Below are 23,329 nucleotides of genomic sequence, written 5' to 3'. Positions count from 1 at the left end.
TGTTTGATAGATGGGGTTGCTATGGGGGTTAAACATGCAATTTCGCGATTTCTATCATGCCTACTACATTTTTTGGGGTCAAAATTTTTTTTTGAGAAAAAAAGTTTTTTGATTTTTTTTTTTTTTTTTTTTTCAAAATGGCGGAAATTCTCGGGACTATCGGGCCTGGCAGGGAAAGACATTGAAATAATCTCGGGACTATCGGGCCTGGCATGCAATGAGTTAAACTCAATCAATTGAATATAGGCCCTTTTACTGTGACATAGTATTTTCATACGTGTGCCATTGTGAGTGAGTGACTGTCAGTGGTGGAAAAAATAATAATATATATATATATATATATTTTAAAAAGTCTGGAATTATAAATTTACTTGAGTAAAAGTACAAAAGTATTGGTATGAATATGTACTCAGAGTAGAATGTCCAGTTTCACAAGTTTCAAATGTATCTTTTGAAAATGGCTGATCTTCAATGCGTTGCGATGCGACACATTGTCAGCTTATAGATCAGCTATTTTCAAATGGCCGAAATGTATACAGAGCTGATGTGGTTACTGTATGTTTTGTAATATTAACCACAATCTACAAAGTAACTAGTAACTAAAGTTGTCAAATAATTGTAGTGGAGTAAAAGTACAATATTTGCCTCTGAGATGTAATGGAGTGGAAGTAAGCGTATTGGAAATACCCAAGTAAAGTATGAATACCTCAAAATTGTACTTGTACAGTACTTGAGTAAATGCACTTGGGTAGTTTACACCAGTAGTGACTGTGTCAACAGAGGGTGACTGTGCCTTTCTCCTTGACTGTGGAACGACCTGCCTGAGGAGCTCAGACTTGATAAATCACTGTCTGCTGTTATATTAAACAAGGGGAAAACCAAAGGCACTCTTGTGGAGAAATTAAAAAGCCCTTATTGAATTGGTTACTGCACGCGGCGCACAGCCTTCAACAGGATGACTAACGAAGTCCTCTTGTGTGCCGCAACATGAAGATGCATTATTTTTATTCTTGCCATGCAGTGGCCAATTCAATAAAGGCCCCAACAAGAGTGCCTTGGTTTCCCCTGCTTTTTGCCATTTAACTTAGCAATTGTACCGAGCACCTTGTTTGGGATATATATATATATATATATTTTACTTCTTGTTTCCAAAAAGATGTACTCCCTTTCTCTGCTTTTATATCACTCCTTAACCATTAAACCGTCTTAGTGAAACTGACTTGAGTTACAACTGTACTATACTGTAAAAATTACACCAGTGTGAAGTGAGCGGTGCCTTTGGTGGCCACTTGTTATAGTTACAGAGCTCGGTGTGAATGGCCCTTTAGGCTGCTCAACAGTGCCACTTGAAGGCTGCTCAACAGCGCCACTCAAAGGTAGGTCGCCCAGCGGTATTGCAGCTGTTGAGGCCGTACACAGTTAGAGACATGGGGACACACTCGGTCAAGCATTAGAGCGCTGAGGCACCGCTCAAAAATGGCCTGCAACCTGTGGTGAATGTTCCGTCCAGATGGGCATTCTGGGGTTCAAGTGGTTAAAACACACCTGCATAGAAAGGAGTATCAAAAATCTCTCTCTCTCTCTCTCTCTCTCTCTCTCTCTCTCTCTCTATCCATCCATCTGTCTGTCTCGTCTCCCTGAGGGGACTCCTGTCCACTAGAGCAGACTACAATAGTCTGCTTTACTCTAAATACATGTTGTGTTTTTGCCAAAAATACAGGAAATCGCACGCACGCACACATGCACGCACACACGCACACACGCACACACGCACACATATGCCCAGAGAGATGATGAAATTCTGAAAAACAGTGATTAGGAGAAGGGGTGTTAAGAGAACATCTCTTGTCTAGTGTGTGTGTGTGTGTGTGTGTGTGTGTGTGTGTGTGTGTGTGTGTGTGTGTGTGTGTGTGTGTGTGTGTGTGTGTGTGTGTGTGTGTGTGTGTGTGTGTGTGTGTGTGTGTGTGTGTGTGTGTGTGTGTGTGTGTGTGTGCGTGCGTGCGTGCGTGCGTGCGTGTCTTTTGTATCAACTCAAGTGTCATGAAGAGGAAGTTGCCTCTTGACGGTGACACATACAGTACCTGCAGGGGTCAAGGTTTACTGGAGCATGACATTGAAAAGCTTGTATTGCTATACTTGGGAGGACAACACGTTTTCCTAATCCTCAAAAGAGAAATGCAAAAAAGGCTCAGGATTAGAGGTTAGGGTTGGAGTTATGCCTGGTCTATACAAGCTCACAACACGTCGTACTGTGGGGTATTGTGAGCTTGTAGATCAGCTATTATAGTATTTAGGGTTTGCCGTAACGGTAACTCGTTTAGATCCATCAGGCGTGATTCTAAAAACGCCTTCTAAATCGTGACCTAAGTTTTCTTACAAACATAATGTTGCTATTATATGCAGTCACAACCACTAAGATGACACAGAGGGGAAAAGCTATAACAACGTAAAGGTGTTTAACACATCGACTGGTATTAACACATAGCGTGCCATCATAGGGTTAATAGAACTCACGGGGCGCGCGCGATGTGCGTGCGGGCCTCGGCCTCTGTGACGGCCGTGGGTGTGATCGTTAACGTTGCATGATATAATCCATCAGCGTGGCTTTACATAAGCGCACAATGTAAACAACCCGCCGCCATTTTCCATTGACTTAGAGCGCAGCCTCACTGAAGGGGATCTTCGTAACGGCCGCAAAGCGTTATGGGTAATGTAGTGTTTTTGCTAATCTGGCGATAAAATACTAATATTGATTATTATTTATTGGTAGAAACGCCAGGAGTGCTAATTTTGATATAAAGATGTTTCCAGACGTCTTTGTGGCTATTTAAGCAGCCAATGTGTTAAGGTATTAATGCATTCATTATGCTCTGTTTTGACCTTATTTCTGCCGGCAACTGGAACGCACCATGTGGCCAGATGTTAACAAAAACCGAGAAAATAGATATTGTATACAATCAGCAGATTGACAGCTGATTACAGCTGAGAGTATGTGACCCTGCATATTACGAGAAAACATTGCCTGGATGCACCTGGGATGTATCAGGGTTTCGGGTGTCATCATGCCCCTCGCTCAGGTGACCCAGCCAGGGTGATCAAGTCCTGACTTTACGTCCCAGTAGCTACCTCACAATCAGTCCCATTAGGAAAAGACAGGGCCACACCACACTCCACTGCTCCGGAATTACTCTGCCGAGACTGGGAGAGGCAATCTGGCATGTGGAATGACCAGGCTCCTGGCCGGGCTCCTCCTACGTCTCACCAGGTCCACTCCTGCTCTCACCAGGGCCTGTCCAGGACCTGTGCGTTGCACCAGACTCTCAGTACCAAACGTTTAATTCTGGATCAGTGGGTTCATGACTGGCCCCCCTAAAGGCTTCACTGTGGGTTTGTTGGGCCTCTTCCTCACGGTCACGGAAGACACAGGCTGGGGCGCCAACCCATACTGCTCCCTGCATAAACCAACGCGATGCTTCATTTATCAAATTGCTGTAACTATAATGTTGATGTATAGTAATAGAAAGTTGTGTGTATGTGTGTGTTTCAGGTGCGTAACCTGTGCTACATGGTGACCCGTAGAGAGAAGATGAAGCACAGCCTGTGTGACCTCCAGGAGAAGATCTTCCACCTGCAGATACAACTACTGGAGAAGGACCTGCAAGGAGGTCAGACACACACACACACTCACTCACACGCGCACGCACACGTGCACTCACACACACAGTATGGATGGGGGTTTAAAATGGAGGGTTTAAATGGTACCGAATATGCAGCTCAGCAAATAAAAGTTGAATTGATCCCAGTGCATGACGGAGGACGAAATCACGATAAATTAAATCTCCACTATATGATTATCGTGAGTGTTTTTTATCACGATAAACGATAATAACGATTATCGTTCCATCCCTAACACACACACACACACACACACACACACACACACACACACACACACACACACACACACACAGACACACAGACAATTACAAACACACAGAGAGAGAGATGGTATGTGGCTATTATGAGGTTATGTTTCAAATGTTAGGTGACAATTGTGTGTGTGTGTGTGTGTGTGTGTGTGTGTGTGTGTGTGTGTGTGTGTGTGTGTGTGTGTGTGTGTGTGTGTGTGTGTGTGTGTGTGTGTGTGTGTGTGTGTGTGTGTGTGCGTGCGTGCGTGCGTGTCCAGTCTTGAGGACAAAATTGGGGTTAGGGGTCAGGAGTAAAGGTTGTTTTGCGGTGCGGTTTATGGGAATGAACGGAGTCAATAGAAATGAGCGGAAGGGCCTCGAAAGTACAGTAGCACTCTGTGTGTGTGTGTGTGTGTGTGTGTGTGTGTGTGTGTGTGTGTGTGGTTGGGTGAGTAATTGGCTGTGTATAGCGGAGCCCAAAGGGATGGTGTGAATGAATCATGGAAGCCTCGGGGCGAGAGAGGGGTCCCGTCTGAACTCAACTCCAACGTATTTGTACGGCGCTTAATCACTGTTACAGTCTCCAGCGTCCTCACAGGCCCACATTTATCAGAGGAAAACACAAGACACCGCCTGTCTTTAGACCCTCTCCAGCTTCATTTATAAGCACTCCATTGTACCACACGGGTGTCGCTTGCCAACAAGAGATGATCTTTAAAAGCTAACAATAGTCCATTTTTGAATGCAAGTCGTCACGTTCTGCTATACAGAGTACACTGTGAATTAGGATTAAGTCTTGCCGAGGAAAAACTCCCAAGAAAAGAAAAGGATCCGCAAAGTCCAAAGGGACTCCTGTCCCTGTCCAATGTTGCTGAAGCCGCTGTAACAGCAGTGTTAGTGTTTGTCATATGGTCCTTTTAACCGTGTGGAAGACTTGTTTTTGAATGAATTATTGCGACCGTCAGGTCGCAGTTATTATCAAAACCTCCACCGGCTGTCAGTCAGTCTGTCTGTCTTTCTGTCATTCACGTCACACGTCACACTTTTGCCCTACTCATATCTCTGCCACTGTTGCCCCTATCCATGCTAAACTTTGCACACACAGTCATTGGCTGCCAAACCACAACCTCCACCCCTCATTTCTCACATGGCCCTCTTCTAGCACCACCATGAGGCCGATTCTTGCAAAACACATTTTTGGACACTGCTCCTACAGATTTTGACCTAAAATCACGCAAAGCGGTACACATTATGTCTAAAGTCATGTCATCAACATGGATCTGTCCCATTTCCCTTATTCCCTCCTGATTGGCTACCAGTGCCTTTTAAAGTTTGCGTATGCGACCTGATGGTCGCTTATCCCCCGATTAGGGAGTCTTACTGGTTATGTTGACATTATGCATATCGTTGTTGTCTGGTGGAAACCTCATATGTCTGAAACAGTTTGTTTTGTATTTATAATTTTAAAGGTGATTTAAAATAGTGAAAATAGCAGATCTCGCACCGCAAGGCATTGTGTGCTTGTAGAGCTGCTATTTTCACTAGTTTTGTGCGACTTGTCTTGTATGATGAAGCAGGGCTTTACTTTACGAAAAAACGTAGATATTTGAAACTTGGAGATACAAGGTTTCTGCCCGACAGTGACGATATTATAGTGGTTGTCAAACTGGGCTCCAGGGACTCTAAGAGGTTCCAAATGGACCCTCTGGGGAGTTATGGGGGTGTTTGAAATGAAATAATAGTTTGAGGACCACTGTAATAGAGTGAAGATGGCACAGCTCTGGCATCTGTTGGCAGGGCAGCAGTGGCTCAGGAGGTAGCGCGGACGCTTTGGGAAACTGGAATGTTACCGGTTCCATTCCCTTGCTACCCCAGAGTTTTTGCCAAAGTGTCTTTGGGCAAGTCACTGCCCAAGGCACCGATGTGCAGGTTGGGTGCCTTGCCATCTGTGTGTGAATGGGTGAATCAATGCACCTTGTAAAGCGCTTTGGATAAAGGTGCTATATAAATGCACCTTTTACCATTCATTGTTTTGGATACAGCTTGGTCCTAATGACATGACTTCTTTCTCATGTTGGTGTATAGTATAATAACTACAGTACGGTCTGATCGCTTTGTTCCACGAAGAACCACAGTACCACTGGCCTGTGTGTCTACTGTCTAACGTACTTCTCCTCATATCATCATCATCATGTATTAAATCACCACTATCTTACAAATGACTGACTCCATCAGCAATTACTCATGATACCGTATTCCTCAACAACAGGAATATGATATTACCCCATTACTAGTACATTATTATTATTATATTCATTCCCACAAGTGGTGAATTATGAATCGCCTAGCCCTCTAAATGTAGTGGCAGGACAATGATTAACAATGTATGTATTTATTTTAATTAATTTAGACATACAATGGTGTTGTGCGACGAACACAGCCAATCTACAAGCTCACCACGCGTCCCGATGCAACGCGTTGTGAGCTCATGGTATGACTATTTTATCAACTTTTTTAACATTTGTGATTTTTTTTCCACTTATAACTAAATTTAATTACATTAATTATGTTGCCAAATCAAAGTTGTCTGAAGACACTTTTTACTTCATGTCGAACCCAACGTCCCCCCACCTCCACCTCGTCCCCAAGCAAGCATTTTGGAAACATGCAGAAAAATAGCGATGCCCAAAGTTAATACAGTCACATAAACAACAGTCTTTTGCATATCTTTTTGTCCTTGCATCCTCTCCTCCCGGCACCCTTCTTCTCTCCGTGTTTAAGCCGGTAAACACCCAGCAGTCGAGTTCCACCCCTGCAGTAGTCTCTCCCTGTTGTTGTTGTTGTTCCAGCAGAGGCTTACAGCAGGGCAGGGGCGGGCGGCTGGGAGGAAATTCTCTTTGATCTATTTTCGTAGCCGTAGGCCACTTGACACCTGCTCGGCCCGCCGTGAAAACAATGAAGCCATTGTTTTTTTTATTTTTTGTTTTTCCTTTGCCGTTACTTTGCCTCAGACGTGGAGGAGGAGAACAGCGTTTGAATAAATGGTGCTTAGCCTCCCCGCCAACGCCGCTCCGCCCCGTTCCGTTGGGTGCAGGTGAATGACCCAAATACCTTTCATTCAACCCCCAGTGGTCCTAGGGGAACTGGACAGGACCGGGCTAAATATAGCTCGCTGACAGGAGTGCACTGCGAAAAACAGACTGTTGATTTAACTCTGAGAGTGTATAAATGTAACCACAACCACATGGGCCATTATAATGTCCATTTGGTTTCTTTTTGACAATTTCAAAGTCACAAAATGGACACGTAACTCTCAGAGTTACAAACGGATGGTCAACACTTTTTACTTGATTTCCTTTCATTCTTTCTGACCGCCACTGAGAGTGTTTTAACACCATATCTCTGGCTGTCATCCTTAATTCGTGGAACCCTAGTTACATTCGTAACTCTCGTTTGAATATGACTGGGAGAGAGAAGTCGCCTTGGTTGACTCGACTCGGACTCGCCCCTCAAAGACTCAAGACTTGACTCGGACTCAAGCTCCGAGGCTCGTGGAAATCTCTGTCACGCATACACAACAACAAAACCACGGTACAGAGGATTTTAAGCGCACAACTTGTCAAACTAGCTCGCTAGCTTTGCTACCATTCTCTTTATTAACACAACGGCTGCCACCATTCACTTACGCTTTATTTTGAAGAGCCCCGGAAGCTTCGTGAATGTGCACGTGTGTGTACACTGACGATCCAGGAAGGAGATCTGTTTGTTTACAAACGGTCGCGAAACTAAAATTTTAACCGGAGCCGACCATCACGGCATAGTGTCGCCGTGAAAACAAGCGGATCTCGGCCTCCTCGGCGTTATTTGCACCTTATTCAGAGATAAAGCCGTTTTTATGTTTCAGCATAGAATAGGAGTCAATGGATAGTGGCCGCTCTCCGTTGCTTCTGGCTGCGTTGCGTCATGATGACGTATGCAGTTTTTTCTTTCACCAGCACCCGTAGCAAGCGTCTGAGATAAGGATTACCATGGAAACCTTATCTCGTCTGTGAACGAGTTTGGCTACCGGGGCAGCCGTTGTGTTAATGTATTTCTGTCATCGTGTCATGGTAGGTGCTACTAGGTGCGTGCGTGAGTGCGCGTGTGTTAGAGTCCTCATACATCCAGCCCTAGCTGAGTCCTGGCCCTTGGTGTTCAAGTCAGGCCCGGCCCAAATCTGTCAAGGATCTGCAATTCATCAGCTCGAGCCCTAGCCAAGTCCAGACACCAAATTAATGTAATGTCTTGCTGACGTGAGCATTCTTTAATGCGCAATCTTTTGCACTCACTGATACACGCAAACATACAACACACACACACACACACACACACACACACACACACACACACACACACACACACACACACACACACACAACATAATAACTACAACTGCCACTGACAGAAATACTCACAAATAATTGAAGACTTAATTATTTGTATAGGAAAGGGTACAGGACAGGACAGTTCACTGGCACAAAGTCAACTAAAGGGATAAACACCACAAGAAAGCTTTTGGGCTTGTTTAAATTGGGGGCCCTTTTTACAACTCATACTGTATTCATACAACATGAAATGACGGACAAAAAACACAGTCATAAGACAGTCGGAAACTGTCAGAAACTATTAATCCCACAGGGAATATTCACTTTTGGCTTCACCCAGCTGATGGCAGCTCAGGTGGTCATATTGAGCACCTGACCAAGGCTTCAGAGAGGGGAGTTAACGTACAGTATGATGGACTCAGTGAACTTCTCTCTTTTCATTGTCATTGAAAGGAGAGAAGTTCAATGAGTCCAAAGCACTCATTGTATTAATACAACATTTTGACTGAGACTGGACCTATAATCAACTCCCGGGGTCGGGGTTTTGCTAAACTCATTTTTGGAACACAATTTCTCAAATCATATGCCTGCAGTCGAAGAAGACCTCAGGGGTCTTCAACAGGGGGTCCGGAACCCCTAGGGGGTCCTCAGAGTTACTACGGGGGGCCGCCAAATCTCCTATTCTGAGGAGAACTTTATAGCCACAAATAGCAGATCGTTGAGAGCTCGTAGATCGGCTTTTGGCGAATAGGTTTGGTGTAGAGGTAAGAAAAAGAACGGACCAAGTACAATGTGAAAGGTCAAATTGACTATGTATTGATGATTTAAGTGGTTAAATGTCACACATTAACACAAATCCAACATAGAGACGACAGTGCTGTCAAACAAGTCTATGAATCTATCTATGAAATCGATGAAAATCTGCAACACAGTTTTATACAACATGTAGTGGGGGTCCCTGCTTTGTCTCTCTCTCAGCTAAGGGGTCCTTGGCCTGAAAAGGTTGAAGACCCCTGACCTACCTGACCTGGTGGAGACCTGTGCTCGGAAGAGCACTGCTTCTAGTACACTTGCAGTAGTCGCAGTGTGCCGGTGTCATGCACAATTTGCACATACTGTACAATAATAGCTGCTGTGCTACAACGTACTTCAAAGAATCCCTCACTAAAGTGCATGTACTTATAGTGGCGATAGTGAACTCCAGTTGACCCCTGAACCTGTAACCCTGTCACATAGAGGTGTGTGTGTGTGTGTGTGTGTGTGTGTGTGTGTGTGTGTGTGTGTGTGTGTGTGTGTGTGTGTGTGTGTGTGTGTGTGTGTGTGTGTGTGTGTGTGTGTGTTTTTCTGAGATGAAAGAGGACATTCAGTTCACTGGAGCGAGACAACACAGGGTGTGGAAATGATGGGGAATTGTGTGTGTGTGTGTGTGTGTGTGTGTGTGTGTGTGTGTGTGTGTGTGTGTGTGTGTGTGTGTGTGTGTGTGTGTGTGTGTGTGTGTGTGTGTGTGTGTGTGTGTGTGTGTGTGTGTGTGTGTGTGAGAGAGAAAGTGTGCATGTACGCGTGCACGTGTCTAGGGAGTGGTAGCAGTCCCACAGCTTGTACTCAATTTGCACTGTTCATCATTCTAACTCTGCTTCTCTCCCTGCCTTGTGCAGTGCACACACACACACACACACACACACACACACACACACACACACGTGCACGGTTTCTTTAACTACACACGTTCGTATGCAACCATACACATAATCATGCACACAGCTAGACACACACAGGCATGCGCGCGCGCACACACACACACACACACACACACACACACACACACACACACACACACACACACACACACACACACACACACACACACACACACACACACACACAGGGAGAAGCTACTGACTCAGCAGTTTACTGCTATCAGGAGTTTGGAGTTGTGCTGTTGGCACTAAACAGCCATATCTATTCACACTGCCACAGGAGTTAGATTAGCTCTGTGTGTGTGTGTGTGTGTGTGTGTGTGTGTGTGTGTGTGTGTGTGTGTGTGTGTGTGTGTGCGTGTGTGCGTGTGCGTGTGTGCGTGTGCGTGTCCGTGTGTGAAGGATGGTGCTGTCTACTCTAATGACTGTCCAGTAGCTTTTTCTTCCATTTCCATTTGATCTTTCTCTAACATTCTGTTTCACCCCGCCCCCTCTCTCTCTCTTTCTCCTTTTTCCGCAATCCGCATTGTTCTTTTCTCTTTCTCTCTCTCTCTCTCTCTCTCTCTCTCTCTCTCTGACCCCCTCTCTGAGTAGCTAGCTCACTCCTACAGTATATAAAGTGGTGGAAGAAGTAATCGGTGAAAGTCCTGAATTCAGAACGTGAGACGCATTGTGAGGTGGGTCATTCTGCACAATGAAGAGTAGGCCCACTTCTACATTTCATTGTACATTTTGATGCCAATGCTTTTGGGTACTCCTACTTAAGAAAATATTGAATAGAAGGTATGCGTGTGACATCATCCTACCCGGACATTATGTGGGAACGCCTACCGAGTGGCAAAAAACTACTCTTAAGTAATGATCATGAAGAGTCAGCGGGAGTCAGTAGGAGTCATGAGGAGCGCTTCCAAACTCCAATGCTTCATGCTGCTTTATGTTTTGCCACTCGGTCTGTCCATGGTGCTGATCCTGAGTGGCATATGATGCATACCCTCTATTCTGGTCTTTTACTTGTAACAGATATGGGCTTAAAGGAGTAGTTCACCCCCAAAATGACTTTTTTTCTATTGATTACTCATACCATGGAGACTCAATAATATTTTTTTGTATATTTCACATTCCGAAGACAAAAAATTGATTATAGTAAATTTACCCCACATGATCCAGGATCAATGGGGGTAAGCTTATTGTAATGAAATTATTGTCTTAGGAATGCGACTAAAACTAAAAAATATATTGTTGAACTCAAGTCTCCATGGCATGAGTAATCAATAGAAAAAAAGTCATTTTGGGGGTGAACAACTCCTTTAATATTGATGACATCAGGGATCTCCATATATGGGCATAAAAGGGACAAGGACGGAATTCATTTTCAAGTGTGACTATTGATGACATCAGGGATCTCCATATATGGGCATAAAGGGATTGTAGGATGTCAGACGTCAGAGATGTCATATAGGTCTATGATGTCAGACAAGGACGGAATTCATTTGCAACATCATTGTGATGTCAGAAAAGGTCAGCTATATCCTTCTGCTGAGCTGGGATGAGGTGTCACGCACTGTGACACACTCACAGGATCTGGAGGTTTTTATTGTAAATGTGAACTACGGACACAATAAAAAAATACCAGCTCACAATGCATCGCAAAGCCATTCTACAGTAGCTGCTCTATTTTAAAAAAATCGCACCTGTGCGAAGTGAGCGGTGCAAACTAATTCCTGCGCAAATCAGTGTTGATAGGCATGCATGGCAATATTCTTTTTGTTGTGTATGATGTCAGTCTAGAGGTCTGCTCAGACTATATAAGTCTTTATTGTCATTTCTCATCAGTTAGTTGACCAAGCTACGGATTGTAGCTTGTAAGAGTGTCATAGTGTAATGATAAGTGACCTTATTTACCTCCAGAGGCCTCCAGAGAGGCGAGAAGAGGCCAGAAGATGAATATTTTAGTTTCTACCACTTTTTCGAGTCACGTGTTCAAATACTGGATTCTGATTGGCTAAATTCCGGAGGTTATGACAGAACAACTGCCGCAAAGTTGTGTGAGGACTTGTCCGAGATCAATGCGCCTCAGTGTACATCCGGGGACTTCAGGAGGTAGTCGGAACACCTTTCCCCCAACCAACAAATGACCGTGGCAACGGTCCTATGTTTACTAACGTGCATGCTATAGTCGCCGATTTATTTGGATCCAATGCAATCCGCCAACTTTAAAGCCCCTTTTCTCTGAACCTATGCCTTTCTGGAAGCGAACAGCCTCTATTTACGGCCGGAACGGTACTTCTAACTGACGTTAGCTTAGCTGTAAGCTAGACGCATGGATTAGTATGGAGTTGGCGCCATCTGTTGGTGAGTAGAAGATGTTGTTGGTGGAACTATCTGCTGTCTCGCGGAAGTTTTATAGGCAATAATGATTGTAACTTAAGATCCTTGCAAGTTACAACTATGTGTTTTCTTTCATGTATAAGGGAAAAAGTGGTAGAAAAGCTATTTACCACTCGGGGTCGGACATTATGCTCTGATAATGTCCTGTGTGAGGGTGTTATCGGACTCGGCTTCGCCTCGTCCGATCACCCCCTCACACAGGACATTATCAGAGCATAATGTCCTCTCACTCGGGGTAAATTGCTTACTTTTCAAAGTCTGTTCATTTGTATTTTAAACTTGTATTACCTGCCTATCATTTATAACCTGTAAGATTTTCCACAGTCTGTCTAAAAGTGTGGTTATTTTATCGCTTATAAGTGATATTCATCTAATATAATTTTGAAATTCAAGGTTAGCACCGCTCAATAATTTTTTATGACGTATTTTACGCGGCCTAAACGCGTTATGACGAATTTTACGCGGCCTAAACGCAGGGTGAACCAATCGAGTGCCTCTGTGACTTGACATCATGGACAGATCAACAGAATCGAAGTGTTTCATTGGTCTAGCGAACTCATGTCATCATCATTTGTGACATCATAGTTTTGGTAAAAAAGCGGTCTATACGAGCGGTTAGCACCGCTCAAAAATCTATCATATAATTTCATTATCTTTCACCCTATAATGATATGCCCAAAATAGGGACGACAGCATGAATGTGGTTAACTCTGTCTGCACGTTTTATAAATATTTAGCCAATGGAAAATTATTAACAAAGAAATTCTGACTACATTGGATCCATTGGAGCACTTTTTGAGCGGTGGTCACAACGCTCCTATACGTGGCCGTGTGTGTGGGTCTCCGTCCGTCCGTGTCTGTCTGTATGTAGCCTAAACTTCGGCGCGTAACTAGTGCCGCACCATTTACGCCACTGCGGCTCGGCCGGGAATGGTGTGCTATTACCTTTCGTTCCGATCCGCCTTACCATGCCGACGTAATCGGCAAAAAACGACACTTAATTGTCCCCATTGACTTATAATGGGACAATGCAAGAAATCACTTTCAAGTATTTTTCTCTCGTAAACCATAGGAGCTACAGTTTCAAACCTCGGAGAGGAGATTCATAATGATTTTAAGAATGAATCCAAAAATAATTACATCACTCGGCCTCATGGTGGCGCTATAACGGCCCACTTTGCGTTTTGCCCCGTAACTCTTGAACCGTAGATCGGAAAATTAAAATTCTTTTTTCCCTGGATTCCTTGGGTCAAGACGCATCTCTCCATATAGGCCACGCCCATTTGTGCCAGGATAGATTTTCCGCCATCTTGAATTTTCTCCAAAACACACTTTTTGCTCCTTTTCCTACATATTTTCTTCAAATGTCACAAAAATCGGTACACATGATCTATGAGGTGGGTAAACAACCGCTCAGTTCACACAGGTGTGATTTTTTTTCTCCATTTCCTGAAAAGTAGTGGTTTTGGACGTACAAGGTTTCCGGTCGTCAGTGACGATCTGTCTACCTCTAGCCTGTCTGTCTGTCTGTCTGTCTGTCTGTCTGTCTGTCTGTCTGCGTGGCGTGTTTACCGCCCTCCCTGTCAGGCCCGGCCTGTCTCTCTGTCATGTTCTGCCGTCTGTCTGTCATGTTTATCTGGCTGTCTGTCATGTCCGGGCTTGTCTCGTCATGCATTGTGGACCGCTCGCCGCGTGTAAGCGAGCGGGTCAGACAGGCGAGCATACAGTACATCCCCTATGGATCTACACACGCACACAAAGAACCCACATGAAACACACGGTATATAGTACAGTAGGACAGTGGTTCTCAACATGTGGGTCGGGACCCCCAGAGGGGTCCCCAAATTATTTTGGGGGGTCCCCAGATGATTAACTTAATGTGCAACGTTGTTTTCTCACTGAACAGTAAACAAACCATAATACAGTTTAAGTGCATAGAGAGTATCTACACGTTTCTAAAGTGACAATTTAAGGACTTTTTTATACCTCTAAAATGACAAATTAAACATTGGCCAAATTGTCAAATATTAGAGGCAGAAATTGTGAAAATGATCTACATGCTCACAACGCCTCGGGTTGCGAGGCGTTGTGAGCATGTATATCGGCTATTTTCACAATAGAACCGTGCGTGTTATACAAAATGTAATGCCTCAACTTTAGTGCTCGTCAGGGTGGGGGGGGGTCCCCAGTTCAAAAATATGATTATTTTGGGGGTCGCGGCCTGAAAAGGTTGAGAACCACTGCAGTAGGGTACTGCATGTCACCTGCTGGGTTTCCTCCATACTCCTGGATTAAAGTTCTCCGTCGCCACGACAGATTTCAGACATTTGGATTCCATAGAAGCGAGCATGTCTTCTGTGGAAGCATGCTGCGCCTCAACAATTGTCTATCTACGACGCATTGAGAGCTTGTAGATAGACTCTATTCGGTTATTATTTAAGATTAGAGCATTTGAAGCGGTCAAACTAACACATTTTATGTTCAGAAGCATCTTCCATAAAAGCAAAGCCTCGATATGTGATTTCATCCCCTAGTTTGCACTAGAACAGCAGGGACAAGATGACTAAAACATCATCATTTTACTAGGGCTGTGACCTTTACTGATTAATTTTGATTAATCATTAATTTCAGAAAATTTACGCAATTAGTAACTTGAAACGAAGGTTTTCAAATAAATGTTGTGGAGTAGAATTACAAAGTTGGATCCGAGATGTAGTGGAGTACAAGTAAAAGTATTGGAAATTGGAAATACTCAAATAAAGTACAAAAACCTCAAAAGAACAGTACTTAGTTGCTTTCCACCACTGGTCCATGGTTACCAGGCATAGATTACCTGCCGTTTATTTAGTGATTGCCTGAGAAGAAACGCAGTGTGATTCCGCTGATCCAAGCGAGAACCCAGGCGGTGTGTTGCTCCCCCGTCTGAAAAGCCCTTATGTGAGAATTGACGCCCCCTGCTCTGTCAGAGAGGTGAACTATGGCTTGGCAGGTAGTTCCAAAAGTTTGCTACAAGGAAGTGATAATGCCCATAAACCACAATATGTTCCTTCCTGTAGGACTTTTATCTGATTCAACTTTTCTAACGGTGACAGTTTTACAGCACATCATTTGTATTGTGTTGATAACAATCCCATTTAGACAGGGCAGTGTATCTAATGCCCCAAAATGATAGATAGATATATCTTTACTTTTCAGGAAATGTGGGGGGAGAAATCTTTGTTCCAATGGATCCAATGTGGTTATTACTTAGTCACAGCTCTTGTTAATAATATTCATTGGTTCAATATTTATGAAACCCACAGGCACACTTAATCACTCTTGAACCAAGTATGGCAGTAATTTATAAAAACACATATCGTAACAAGTTGAAATATGGAGATACCAGGTTTCTGCCCGACAGCATGAAATGAAACGGCATTCAAGAGGAAGACATCGACTCACCAAATACCGTAATCCCCTCTTTATCGCTTTAAATTAACTATGCATCATTCAGAAATAAAGTCGTACGCATACAATGTTCTGACATTTTGGTCCTTAAAGGAATAATGTAGTTCAAACCCAAAATGACTTTTTTTCTATTGATTACTCACCCCATTGATTGGTGACACAAATGCATTTGTTTCTCCATCCGGTATCAATGGGGTTAAATTTAATTCAAATTATTGCCTGGAAGTAGGGTTGTTCGATGTGGCCTAAAAATAAAATCTCGATTTATTTCTCAGAAAAGTCGATTTTCGATTCCGATTTCGATTTTTTTTTTGTAAAAGAATAATACATTGTTTCAACTATGTTGTTTTCATTTAAAAAATGCAAGGAAATGTTTTTTTCTTTATTATTGTTTTTTTTTATATATATAGCCAACTAGCAAAATGTAATAAAACAATAATAATAATAAGGGTAATAATAATAACTCTAGTTGCGCAACAATCACATACAGAAGTTAACTTAGAGTCCTTAGTGTTTCATTATCAATAGTGAGTGACAAACAGCCAAAACAGGCCAGCTCTTGGAGGCTGGTGAAACGGGTGAAAAAATAGCTAAGGCCGCCCCTGCACCGCCCATGCACGGAGATGTTGATTGATTGTAAACGGAGGCGAAGCGCTTCTCTTACCGACGCAAAATTAACACAGTGACAGGGACAGTAGGACTACAGTAATAAGCTTCTTTCAAACTACAACAACAAGTAAGTTTACCAGCTCAGCAACATTTGTTCTGTTTGCTGCCTGTACCAGTGCAAGTGAGCGCAGTGCTGTGGTGAGCTCTGCCCAGTCTGACGTGCGCTAAACGTGCATCAAAGAAATGACACATCAGAGAGAAATTAGTATTAATTTGGTGTCGGACCTTGTCGTCCTGCTTTAGGAGGACGGGCTGTGTAGCCTACTTTTTGCCCCGTGCAAGGCTCCAATGACTAAGAATTGCCCTAATTAAAGTGAAAATCGATTTGACGATTTCTCATTTTTAAAATCGTCCAAAGGAAAAAAAACGGATTTCGATTAAAAATCGATTAATCGGAAAACCCTACCTGGAAGGCTGGAACCTATTGGTGGAACTATTCCTTTAAAGCACAATCAAACTGGGGTGGCGGTTTGGGTTGTATGGCAAGATTATGTCCAATGATGGCATCGTAGATTAAAACTTATAGTAGTGCAATGTAACTCAGTTGGGAGACTCTTTTGGACGATAAAGATAGCTCACCAATATTTAGGAGTTTTCAAAAATAGCAGATGACAGAGGTACGAGCAGGTACAACTGCTACTTTTGAATAGCCCAACGTATAAATGGATAAAGTGATTAATCCACTTTCAACAGGGAGCAGTGGAAGGGTCTCTCTCCACATACACATCCATTGTAACTTCGAACTTCATTTTATCCATGATAGATTCATTAAAAACACCCATTATTTTTTCTGGTGACTCATACTACCATCTTAATACGTGAGCAGGCCGTGTTTTTTTCCATAACTTTTTTCATTTAGTTTTAATAATTATTTGGGAAAATGGAAAAAATGAAATACAATTTTTTTTTAAATTAAAAGTAAATGAAAGAAGTTATCGAAAAAACACGGCCTGCTCACATATTAGGAGGGTAGTATGAGTCACCAGAAAAAATAATGGGTGTTTTTAATGAATCTATCATGGTTAAAATGGAGCTTGAAGCTACAATGGGTGTGAGTGGGGAGAGACCCTGGGCCTGGAGGGCCTGGCAACATTTACATCAAATATCTAAATATTCAATCAAGCTAATTAAAAACTGTTCAGGGTGTTCATAAAAGCCTGATTAGATGATACAATTACCAAAAGGTTTTTTGAAAGTGAAATATCCCTTTAACTAATTTTAGTTCGGGACCCCCTGGGGCCGTGCCAAAATAATATCGTCAAGGAACTACATTATTATTCATGTTGTTTACTACAACACTACACAACCCTATACTCTACCAAAGTTTAACGTTGCTTTGAAATAGCACAATAACCTCTCTTTGAAGTCGCACGGCACCGCTCTAATCCCGTTTGATGTAATATTCAACTCTCTCACCCCTGCTCGGCGGCTTATTAAAGTTGCAGGCACTCGGACGAACGGAGGACTATTGTGTGTTTGTCCGTGTGATTCATGTCCTCCTCGCAGCGCTGCGGTTCTGCGGTGCTGAGTGTTGGCCCTCTTCGGCTGTGAGCAGATTGAGGGTCGGCATTATTTTGTCTTTAAGCCATTCAGAACGGGTATGCATTATTGCGTGTTATTATTTTATGCTTTAACTATTGAAAAATAGCAGATATACAAGCTCACAGCGCGGCACCGAGTGCCGCGCTGCGAGCTTGTAGATCTGCTATTTTTGAAGAAAGAAAAAAAACGTGAACATTTGAATTTTGACCCGATTCTATAAGTGTCTTTTGAATCCTTCTAAGGTTTTTTGAAAATGTCTGCAATCTGGCCAGCCATCATCAAAGAAAAGGTCCTTTTCACTTCAACTGGAGCTCAGCTAGTCTGTTCTTGAGAGACTACCATGTCAGTGATTCTCAAACTTTTTCATGTGAAGGGTTAGGGTTCACCCCCAAAATGATATGTATTTGGCCACAGACCCCCATCTCAAAATATTTAGTTCCAGGCACCCCCCAGAAGCAAAATTTGAGTTACAAACGTTCGCTTTAAAAATACATAAATTCAAAGATTTGCACAAATTTTCACGACTTTTTCAAAAAATAGCAGATCTACAAGCTCGCAGCGCGGCACTCGGTGCCGCGCTGTGAGCTTGTATATCTGCTATTTTTCAATAGTTAAATCATAAAAAATGGTTATAGTGGTTAAAATCTAACGCGACTCTGGCACGTTCCAGGTATTTGAGGGTTAATATGCACACGCACACAGACACATACACAGAGTTATAGTGTTAGTACCCATTTGTCTTTGAACTATACACACACATACAGTATACACACACACACACGCACGCATCCATGCACATCACCTGGTACGCACACACACACACACTCACGTATCATTCAGGGCTGAGAATTACAGCATCATTATGCAGGTGGTGGTGTTTAGCGTTAAAAGATAAATAATACACATGCACAGGAATGACAAACATACACACATGTATGTATATATTATATATATATATATATACACACACACACACACACACACACACACACACACACACACACACACACATACATACACACACACACACACATAAACACAAAGAGTCACAGTGTCATGTGTACACGCACACTCACACCCGCAAGCGTGAGCACACACACACACACACAAACACACACACACACACACACACACACACACACACACACACACACACACACACACACAGAGACACACACACACACACACACACACACACACACACACACACACACACACACACAGTATTGCTATGCAGGGAGTACTCTGCATTTACATTCCGGCTCCAACTGAACTGTGACAAGCTGACAGTGGTTAGTGCTGGCCTCTCTGATCTGCTCTGTGTGTGTGTGTGTGTGTGTGTGTGTGTGTGTGTGTGTGTGTGTGTGTGTGTGTGTGTGTGTGTGTGTGTGCGTGTGCGTGTGCGTGTGTGTGTGTGCGTGCGCGTGTGCGTGCGTGCGTGCGAGCGAGAAAGAGGAGAGAGAGAGAGAGAAAGATGAAGGTGGAGGGGAGATGGGGTGGGGGGGGGCTGGCTCTTTCTCACATTGCACTAACGAGCTCAGGTAAGAAATGGAACACTGTGTCTCTGTGCAAACGCACACACGCACGCACGTTTGTATACTTGTGAGGACATTAATGTTTTAGGAAGGTGAAATTTATGAATGCCACTCTGACATTTTTACAAGCCGAAAATAGCTGATCTTCAAGCTGCGGTGATCCGTTGTGAGCCTGTAGCTTCAGCTATTTTCACTATATAAATCAGTCATAACAACTCTAATCCTAACGCCTAAACCCAACATCTAAACGTCAAATCCCAACCATAGACCGTATAAAAGAAATGGCCAATGCGAAGCCATTGGTTTCTACAGACCAAAATCCTCCTTGCAAATCCTCCATCTTTCTATATCTGTTCCAGGAATGAAAACGGAAAATTAATCAAATTAATGCTATTGGCTGGGGGGCGGGTCTTCACTCAATAATAATAATAACTTGATATGTGTGTGTGTGCCCCAAGCATACATATGACGGTGAGATAGTTTAAATGTACATGTGACATTGATCAACACACACCGCAGTGAATATGCGAATTCTGATAACAAAAAATAAAACTGTATGAGCCAAAAGAGGGACGCTCTCCATATGGGCACAAAAGGGGGCATGCCCAATGTGTGCATATACTATATAAGGACTGACAGATACAGAGTTCTCCAAATACAGTCAGATTGGTGGTGTGACGTAGGCGTGAGGGCCACGTAGCGAGTTATATAAAGGGCTGCAAGTCACACAATGAGGCCAGATGCAAATCAGCGGTAACCTTAACTAAGTAAGACTAGAACCTTCGAGATCATCGTCCAGTTCCTAGGCTTAAGGCTTTCCTTTGAGTTGTATTGTATAGTTCTAGTATAATAAAGGACTCAACAGTCCGCCTGCGAGAGTCAAGTTGGTTACCATGGATTTCCTGAGGATTTTCTCATTGCTAGCCGCTCTTGCTGTTGCTTCAGGCTGCGGCTCACCTGCCATAACTCCAGTCATAACTGGATACAACCGCATTGTCAACGGTGAGGTCGCACTGGCTCATTCTTGGCCATGGCAGTTGTCCCTGCAGTATGATGGCAACCACTACTGTGGCGGATCGTTGGTCAATGAGAACTGGGCAGTGACCGCTGCACACTGCCCTGTCGGGAGCTTTACCCGTGTGGTCCTGGGCGAGCACAACCTCTCCTCCAACAAGGAGGACATCCAGGTCATCGAAGTCGGAAAGGCCTTTAAGCATCCCCACTATGGTATAGTGGAGTATATGAACAATGACATCCAGCTTATAAAGCTAGCCCGCCCTGCCGAGTTGGGCATGCATGTGAGTCCTGTTTGTGTGGCTGAGACTAGTGACAACTTCCCGGGTGGAATGACGTGCTTGACGTCTGGGTGGGGCGTGACCGACACTGTTAACTATACCCGCCCTGCCCTGCTCCAGCAAGCTGCTCTCCCCCTCCTCACCAATGAGCAGTGCAAGAAGTACTGGGGCGACAGGAGGATCAGTGACCAGATGGTTTGTGCCGGAGCCTCTGGTGTCTCTTCCTGCTTCGATGACTCTGGCGGCCCTCTCGTCTGTGAGAAGGAAGGAATATGGACTCTGGTTGGTATTGTCTCCTGGGGCAGTGGGAATTGCAATGTCCACATGCCTGGTGTGTACGCCCGCGTCACCGAGCTGAGTGCCTGGATGAATCACACAATTGCTACCAACTAAACCTGAAGATTTGTCTCACTGGTGGCACCACGCGATCTGCGCCGCGGCTGAAGAGAAACACTCCAATTCCCCAAATGCAACGGGAGATCACGTGACCAGGAAGTACGGTTCCCTCATAGAGGCCAGTGTTATGAGCTTCACAAAAGTGCATTTATCTCCTAATCTAACATGTTTAAAACAAGCCCTTCTCTGCCGGCTGTTACAAAAGCATTGATGGCCGTGGTTGTTATTTTTTTGTTCTGAGTGAAAGAAATACTTTCGCAAAAAAAAAACAGAACACACTCGGATTACATCGACTCAGATTACTTTTACTATGAGCCTCCGAAATAAGGTAAAATCAATCAATTTGGGGCACTTAGGGACTCTTGGTTTCATCGTGGGCACCGAGTGTGTTAAGAATCTCAATCATAAAAAAGTAACACTGTACAAAACTATAATCAGAAATTAACAAAACAATTACACAATAAAAAAATACATGTCCCCCCACCCGTCCCTGCCAAATTAGTAGGGTGATTTGATTTCACAGAGGTGTACCACCTGGGGTTCCAGAAAGCCCCCAAGTACCTCTTGGACCGGACACTCTCCTACAAGCAACATATGGATGAAGTGAAGGCCAAAACAACACCTAACCCTAACCCTTCGACTTGGGGAGCTTCCCCCCAGACCCTACGCATATTCACGCAAGCCCTGGTGCAACAGCGCCGGGGGAATTTGTCTGCCCGTAGCAGAATACTGCACCCCTGTCTGGAGCAGAAGTCCCCATGTCAACAAAGTATATATAGATACTGTCATCAACAGCACCCTCCCGACAGTAAATGGTTGTCTGAAACCCACCCCTGTGTCCTACCTGCCAGTCCTGGCTGGAATCGCCCCAGCCAGTCTCCGACGGGATGCGGCTAACCTTGCCCTGGCAAGAAAAGCCCAGAAGTACGACTGGCACATCCTGCACAAAGCCACAACAACACCACCAGGCAGGCTCAAGTCTCGTCATCCCTACAACAAGGCAGCACAAGAAATGCTACAGTCTATCCTTGAGGACTTGTCCAGGGACGCCTGGCTGGCAGCATCCTGGAAACGATCATGGGAAACGGCTTGGCCCTCCCGTATCCAGTGATACATCCAGGACCCAGATGGTGGTGTAAAAGGAGAAGATATGCCACACCATCTATGGACCTCGCTAAACCGTCTGCGCACTGGAGTCGGGCAGTTCAAGTTCAAGTTTTCTATGAAGAGGTTGGGCCTAGCGGACAGCTAGTGTGGCATGCGAGTGTGGCGAGCCTGAACAGACTGCCGAGCACATAATCACCGGCTGCTCCCTATACAGCCCACCCTCAGAAGCTGGTCTTTTCCACTTTGGACCAGAGACGATGGCCTGGTGCAGGACACTGAGTTGGCCATCTGATGATATACAAAATCATTTGGAGGGTTTGCCTCCAAATGCTTTGAACATTCCCGAATGAGATTGCTGTAACCCCCACTGGCCCAGCATTCACATTAGCAATGTTGTTTCATACCCGAGTATTATACTTGTAATGGTAGTTAGGTGCCTCAAGGGGCGCTGTGGAGGTGAAACAATGGCATGTGACAGAAGAAGACTCACTTGTCAGAGTTTAGAGCGAATAATACATTTTGACTGTGTTCCTGAATTTTTTTTAAGATTTTTTTTGAGCGGTACGAACCGCACCTAAGTTTGGCTTTGTGTGTGGGTCCATATGTCCCTATGAATGTCCGCATGAGCACAGATAACTAACGCCACGGACAGAATGGCCCATACAAGGAGATATGCACGTGTGTTGTGTTCGATACTATGCAAAGTGCTCATTTCGCACAGGCAACCACACAAATTAGAAAGATGCAATTGGAAATTGCGAGTGTGGTTGCTGACGGTTGCTGACTACATTCTACAGTAAGTTAACTGTCATGTGAAGCTCGACCAATTGATTCCCTATTGATTCCCTATTGATTCCCCTAAATTACCCTAGTAATCAATAAAGTTTCCGGAAAAGTTACCCTATATAGATAAAGTTTCCCCGGGACTATAATGTGTTGGTTGCCCTGTTGGGCAACCAACACTAGATATAATAACTAACC

At 44.0% G+C, this 23,329-nt stretch overlaps 2 protein-coding genes across 2 annotated transcripts in view; both read left to right on the top strand.

Moving 5' to 3' along the window:
• Window positions 1-23,329, top strand: part of jade2 (jade family PHD finger 2) — a gene marked incomplete at its 3' end in the record, with an annotated part of 304,044 nt that overhangs the window by 248,761 nt on the left and 31,954 nt on the right. Inside the window, 1 exon segment of the mRNA XM_080749428.1 lies at window positions 3,548-3,665. Within this exon segment, the coding sequence (XP_080605554.1) occupies window positions 3,548-3,665 (118 nt within the window).
• LOC308304065 (chymotrypsin A-like) lies at window positions 20,444-21,238 on the top strand (the record flags this gene model as incomplete). The annotated part of the gene is made up of 1 exon (XM_080748624.1): window positions 20,444-21,238. The coding sequence occupies one exon, from the start codon at window positions 20,444-20,446 to the stop codon at window positions 21,236-21,238; it is 795 nt and encodes a 264-aa protein (XP_080604750.1).

This window comes from Nannobrachium achirus, assembly GCF_963921795.1.
Source record: "Nannobrachium achirus genome assembly, chromosome: 19".
Lineage (NCBI taxonomy): Eukaryota > Metazoa > Chordata > Actinopteri > Myctophiformes > Myctophidae > Nannobrachium > Nannobrachium achirus.
This window is presented reverse-complemented; position numbering and strand designations above follow the sequence as displayed.